Below are 6,996 nucleotides of genomic sequence, written 5' to 3' on the forward strand. Positions count from 1 at the left end.
GTCAATTCCACGATGGATCGGTGACGTCACTACAGGTGTGCAGCCGGCTCAGTGAGTTACAGCAACTTTATCATTACACACACACACAGGTAAAAAGAATAGAAATCCCCCAGCGTTATCTTATCCAGAAACCTTGCCCACAGTAAGTGTCGCTGTATTATTATATAGTGTCAATTTAGTGCCTGGGTTCACGGTTTGTATTGAGTCACATTTCACTGTGTCTTACCTTTTGTGTCTTTAAAATGTTGAGTGTGAAGATTTTAGTCAACTACAGAAAGAAAAATAGTCGAGAAGTAACAGAGAATTCTCTAGAGGGGTCAATAGAGGTTCTACATACATTATGAAGCACATTTCTAATAATAATAATAATAATAATAATAATAATAATAGGGACCCATGGAGACTTTTCAAGGTATTTTTTCTCAAGAATGTGCAGCGACAGCACTCTACTGTACAATGAAATAGGGTAATTCGGTTCATCTTGTGATATACTATTTTAAGAGATAAGTACAGTAATTGTTTCCATAAAGTGACCGTGTAGACCCAAAATACACTGTGAGTAATACAGTAACTATGACGACAGCACCGTTTTGCTGTGGATAAGGCAAAACACTGTAGCCTGTTAATCGATTCACGTTTGTTAATTAATTTCTGTAATGATGTATTAGAGGCAAAACAATTCTTATACACGGTCACGTGTTTTCCAATAACAGGTAACTGCCGAGGGCCGACGAGATGTTCCAGTTTTCCGTTTGTTCAGTACAGTGACCTGATATATCCAGTACAGCGACATTGCCGCCCCCTGCTGGTAAAAAAAGCTACATTGTGCAATAAGGGATAATTGTAATCTGTTCAGTACTAGAGTGACACCACACAGACACACACACACTCGACCGTGGAACACATTGGTTACCTGACAGCTACCTGGAGCAGCTTTCAATACGGATTTTGTGACTTCCCCCAGTAAATCCTAATCATGATGCAAATAAATGTTATTACGATTGCCCTTGTGATATTCAGAATGTTTAGAACGCTGTTTTTTTCTTTCATTCTGATGCTATGCAATGCAATTATATAAAGGGAACACTGTTCTTACTCCAAGCATGTGCATTTCAGCCTTTAAAGAATATAAGGGAGGGTGTGGAATCAGCTTACCATGCTTTGTAATATGCTTTACCGTACATCTCCAGGCTTTACAATGATTATCTATGCATGCCCATGCTTTCACTAGGCTTTATCACACATTGCTATGCTTTTACTATGGGGAGCTTTTATAAGGGCAGTGCATATTTTTTTTTGTAATACAAAAAATATAGGGAACAAAATCCAGACACAACTCAGACATGATTAAAGATGTATTTAATCCCAAGTGATTTTACACAAATATACCAAGACGCTACATAAGCAAGGCTGCAGAGAATAAGAGGCAAGGAGATAAATAAACATTACACAGGATTCTAGCATACAAGTATCTCATATACATATATGTATGTATATATATATATATATATATATATATATATATATATATATATATATATATAAAATCTGCGAATGGCAATGATGTTATATAACTCTGCTTTAATAGATATCTTTTTTCTTCAACATCAATATGGCATCCAATGAGTGAATTTAATCTTCCTGAATGTTTACCCAACAAGGAAACATATGTATTCCATGAATTATTCCATGAATTACTATTTATATATATATAATCTTTATTTGTAAATCTAGTGTACATATACAGGGGAACGGTCCATGCTGTATGTGCAACATTCAGCACACTTTGGGGGGTGAGATCGGGCTGTGCTAGTGAATCTAGTAGCTTGTGGGTCCCGCTGCTCTTAGCAGTAAATAGGAAGGCTCAGAAGGCTAAGTGAAAAACATTGGTGGATTGGAAATACAATCAAAGTGCTGTACAGCAGCCCAGCCTCCCCCACAGGGTGGTGTCCTTTCTGCCTGTACGCTATCATCTGCCTGCTTCTTACTATATAATGGAGTTCATGCCTCTGTTTTTATGAGATTGTTTTACAGCACAGCGATTCCCCATAAAGAAGTTAGAGGACTGTGGAGCTCGCTGTCCGTTGCTTGGTTACTGTGAGGAGATGTTCATACAGGGGTGTGCACAAACTGGTGCCTTTAAGAAGCATTTGAAATCGGCAGGTATTCAATCCATGTTTCTGCACACCCCTAATGAAGTTTACTCAGACTGCAATATTAGCTGGTGTACAGAGTTCAATATGCTTTCCTTCAACCCTTTCTAATTAAAAAAAAATGCTGCCTTACCCATTAACTTTACTTACTTAACGGTAGACTAAAATGCTTGTTTTTTCACAGATTTCACCAGTGAAGGTGGTACTTTTTTTACTTAGCCTATTCCTCTTCCCAGGGTTGTTAACCGTACAACCTTTGTTTGTTTTTCTTTTCTTTTTTTTCGGTATGTATATATATTATATATATATAATTATATATATATAATATATATATATATATATAATATATATTATTGATAGAGAAAGGGGACTGATACAGTTAAAAGTGGGAAGCTTTCTATACATATAAATATATTTATATATGTTATTTGTTTCTTGTATTATTTAACAAGATTTAACCTGATGAGATTTCCAGGAGGTTCTTGTATATTTAGGAAGTTTCCATAGTGAACCTATGACAGAGAGAGAGAGAGAGAGAGAGAGAGAGAGAGAGAGAGAGGCTGTTATATCGTTAGACCTGGTGATGCCACTGCAGTGTGCAGCGTTGTGAATGGAGTCCTGGGTGGGGTAGTATAGAGCGAGTGGTTCCCTCTATGCCACAGAACAGCACAGGTGTATGCATGCTTTATCTAGACAGATGCAAGGTGTGTCTGTTAGTATGTTAGCGCTTTCCTAATGCTTCGCTATGTCTCCTTTCTTCAGGATGATCTGCCGTTGCCACGGCGCCAGTTTTGTCTCGTCGTACCCGAGGGTTCGGATTTTTTCCAGCTGCTCCTTCTCCGCTTCATCTTTCTCCTTCTTTGTCCTCTCTTCCTCTTGTCTGGAGTGGGGAGGTAAAGAGAAGCTAGTTTAAAATCACTGTAGTTTTATACATTTTAAAGCTGCCATAATAATTATACAGGGCCTTCACGGATTCGGGTCACCCTGTCTCCAAGAGCTACTAACTCTGTACATCCCTATTCGTTTCCTGAGATCGGAAAATGAACTTTTAGTTGTTCTAAAAAAAAAAAAAAAAAAAAAACACCATCTCAGATCAGCTGGAGCCAGAGTTTGTTTATTTTTGTGCTGTTGTGCGCCTCGTTTGTGGAACTCTATCCTGGCTGACATTAGGCAGGTTGAAACACTGGATTCTTTATAGTCTAAACTGAAAACTCTCTTGTTTTTTCTTTTTTGTACAGCACTCTGGGATGCCATGGTGTGGAGGGCTGCTTCGCTCATTAGCTTGGTTTAGCAAAGCTCATGGGAAGGCATTATGTAAAGAACGGCAATGCTTACCTTTTTTGCTCCCTGCGCAGCGCAGAGTGGAAATTTAAAAAAAAAAAAAAAAAAAAAAAAAAAAAAAAAAAAAATTTTAGAGTAAGTCTTAATCTTGCAATTAGAACGTGCATTTCATTATGAAACAGAAAGAATAAATACAGACATAAAAGAGACAGAAATAACAAAGGAAAGAAAGAAAACAAATAAAACCAAATGAAAGAAACAGAGGAGAGCGAGAAAGAGAGGCAAAGAGAAAGAGAGAAAGAATGATGTTTTTATTTATTTATTTCTTTCTTTGATTTTGCAAAGTGATTTATTACGTCAAGGAAGAACCCTAACTCACTTTTCGTCTTCCAGTTTCTTCTTCATTATTTCTCTCCTCCAGGCAGGCATAGCAGCTAAGCGGGCTTCCTCCTCTTTCTCCTTGAATAAAAGCAAAACGCAGCTAAATGCATGAGCCCTCAAGGCAGCTGCTTTCTATTGCAATGACTGAACAGAGGCAGATCTGAAGCACACTGCCATTTAACTACATTAACCCTGCTGCTGTTTTATTTACATCTCGGGTACAACCCTTGCAAAGTTCCTCACAGTAAAAGCATGCCACAGTGTAACAAAGCCTTGTGAAAGCATGGTCAAGCATAGATCAGCATTATTATACAGCATAATACAGCATATTAATAAACATGGCAAACCATGGTAAGGTAGATGTATAGTATAAACATGGGAAAAGCACGATTTACCATGGTAAACTTCTGTAAAGAGGGGGGTAAGAGAAAAAAACAGGGTTATACATTTTAGAACGGCTGTGTTAAAGTCGGCCGCTGTTTAGAAGAGAAATCAGACTTGTATCTGAATGATGGGAGAAAAGAAAAAAACTGCTCAGAAATGTTTACATAAAGCAGCACTTTTTAAAAAACAGCTGGCCATGGGGTTTTCCTCTACAGTGTAAAAACACTGTCTGTCTTTTGTTTACTGAAGGGTTATGAAAATTGTTTATTGTGTTCTGCAAATGGGCGTCACTTTGCTGCACCATCCGACACACTTAAGAGGCTGTCACAGAACGGTAACCTACAAATAAGCTGATGATTCATAAGCAAGCGTAATAAACAACTGAAGACGCCCGGCAGTCCTAAGTGCCTGCTATTCTGTTCCAAGGTTACAAAAAAGCCGTCTCAGCTTGCAAGCAGAGCCTCTGCAGCCTATTCAATTGTAATCTGAAGCCAGTGGCGACAGAGGTATCCAACATTGTTCATCTTTCACCCGATATAGTGGAGGATCGCTCTCGGATTCCTGACATGAAGGATTTTCACTGGCAGAAACCCCTACCTCTCCGTAAGACGATCTGCACATTTAATTATTCGTTATTCCCTTGGGAATTATAGAACGCAAAAAAAAAAAGGAATTGAAGAGAATGAGTTGAAGTGAATGACAGCAGAGCGAGGAAAGTGAGTCGCGGAGGATTTGTGTTGCAAATTAAGTTGAGTGGACTTTCTAGTTTTACATGGTTAGACACGGGTTGCCAGATGATAGGGTGGGCACCTTATCTGCTGTTAATTTGCACTGTGCAGTCTTGAGTGCTTGCTGTCAAACTCCAGGTTTATGAGCTTTGAAGGTTCAATGAGTGACAACAAGGCGAGAGAGAAATTATACAGCTAAAGTGTCCCAGACTGAAACGAAATACTGATCTCAGCTATTTTCCTATTTGGTAGATAGGACTATCAAGCAGGGTCAATACCCAGAACTTAGGAATGCACTCCGACGAAGCTTGAGAGTTTTTCACTCATGAGTTGTAACGCTATCCATACTGGTATTTATATGAATATTAATACTGATAATATGATGAAATCTGTATTAAAAACTGCACCAGCTCTGCAAAAAACTAAAGGCGGCTGGCATAGACTTAACTAAGATAACTTAGCTGTGTATGGTTAGCCCGCTGGGGCAGGGAGGAACACGTGTATGTGTGTGAAGTCTCTGAGGCACTGCACTGGAAGAGAGTGAAGCGAGTTCCAGGGAAGGATCTACTTTGCTGCTATGAGGCTGTGAATGCACACAGTTTCTATCAAGCAGCAGCTCCGTCCACTGGTGTAACCCTGTAACCCTGTAAGCCCGGGGAAGCACTATCAGAGGTGACACTAAGAGGGTTAACACGATAGAGAAGGGACTCATTACACCATCCATGAGATGCACAGTGACATCACTCTGTCCTAGGCCAGCTACTGAAGGTGTTAGCAGGCTGACGCAGACGCAGGCTCTCCTCTAGTGTTGAAAGTGTCACATGTACAGGGCAGGAACCCAAACAGCTGCAGGAGTCAATTCAGCAAAAACTAAGCAAAAAAAAAAAAAAAAAAGAACAAAAAAGATAATAAGCAGAAACTGGGACACCCTACCTCTGTTTCTAATTTTACATACCGATAAGAACTTCACACAGATTTTCACCAGCAATTCAGAATTTACTTTGCTGTGAGATTTGAAGCCACGCTGATTTGCATCCTTTATTTTCTAGTTTGCATTTTCTTGCAGAAAACTGAACTGAGGCAGGGTGCTTTGACTGCCCTGAACTCTGATTCCTGCTTAGTCACAATAAGGTTCACTACGGGCAGGTTTGAAACAGTGTTGGTGTGCTCTGGGCTTGTGCAGATCACTTAACGTGTGTTCAGGGAAAGTCTACATTCGCAAGACTGTTCAAGACCAGTTTGACTTGCGTAAAGTATATTACTGACAGGTAGTAAAATTACTTTGAAGCTGGTATAACGTTTTCTGCGTTCTTGAAGTCTACCACAATTTAACTGCTTGTATACAGTAACGTTTCTAAGAGGACGAGAACAACTGAATGGAAAATCAATCACAAATGAAATAAATGAATGAGAAAAATAAAACCAGAATGTTGAGGCAGGTTTTTATTATAAGAATGACTTGCAAACAGGATACTGCATACACACGATCAGCACGCTTGTACCAGAGTTTCCAGCTTTATAAACCACATGAAAACGATAGAACACAACCCAACGAATTGCCATGCTGACGATAAAAGAAATCATCCAAACCATCAGACCAGAACACGTTTGAAATACAAACCGGGAAAAATCCAAACACAAAACCAAAACCTCAAGCAGCAATATATTAACATGCACCATTTCATTCTCTATCCCAATACAGTCATGGTGAATTCATGATCTAATCTAAACATTACAGAGCGAGAGGAAAACACGCATGCATAGAAATCACAAAGCCTCGCACACAGGAACTCAATGTACTCAATCATGCTGGAGATGCTGGGACTGGAAACTGGTTCCTCCGAGTCTCATAATAAATTCAACTCATTAGCTTTGTTTGCTGCCAACCCATCGTCACTTCTCGGGGGAACACACTTGCACTGGTTTGGTGAACCAGGATTACCAGACTCCCCACCCCAACTTAAACACTGTTTAATGCATAGCCCAGCTACCTCTCTTATTAACAAGGCAATCAATCAGAATAAAACAGTTATCACACTTTCAGACTTGCTGTTTCGCTAGTTAAATCA

The 6,996-nt window shown here is 39.3% G+C and overlaps 1 protein-coding gene across 1 annotated transcript; it reads right to left on the bottom strand.

The window, feature by feature from the left end:
• Window positions 1–2,518: 2,518 nt before the first annotated feature.
• Window positions 2,519–4,218, bottom strand: LOC121328577 (espin-like). The gene is made up of 4 exons (XM_041273343.1): window positions 4,211–4,218; window positions 3,814–3,893; window positions 3,489–3,500; window positions 2,519–3,033 (listed from the first exon to the last, which is right to left on the bottom strand). Exons 1-4 carry the CDS (start codon window positions 4,211–4,213, stop codon window positions 2,886–2,888), a joined length of 243 nt encoding a protein of 80 aa, XP_041129277.1. The 5' UTR covers window positions 4,214–4,218; the 3' UTR covers window positions 2,519–2,885.
• Window positions 4,219–6,996: the final 2,778 nt, after the last annotated feature.

Source organism: Polyodon spathula, chromosome 16, assembly GCF_017654505.1.
Source record: "Polyodon spathula isolate WHYD16114869_AA chromosome 16, ASM1765450v1, whole genome shotgun sequence".
In the NCBI taxonomy this organism is placed as follows: domain Eukaryota; kingdom Metazoa; phylum Chordata; class Actinopteri; order Acipenseriformes; family Polyodontidae; genus Polyodon; species Polyodon spathula.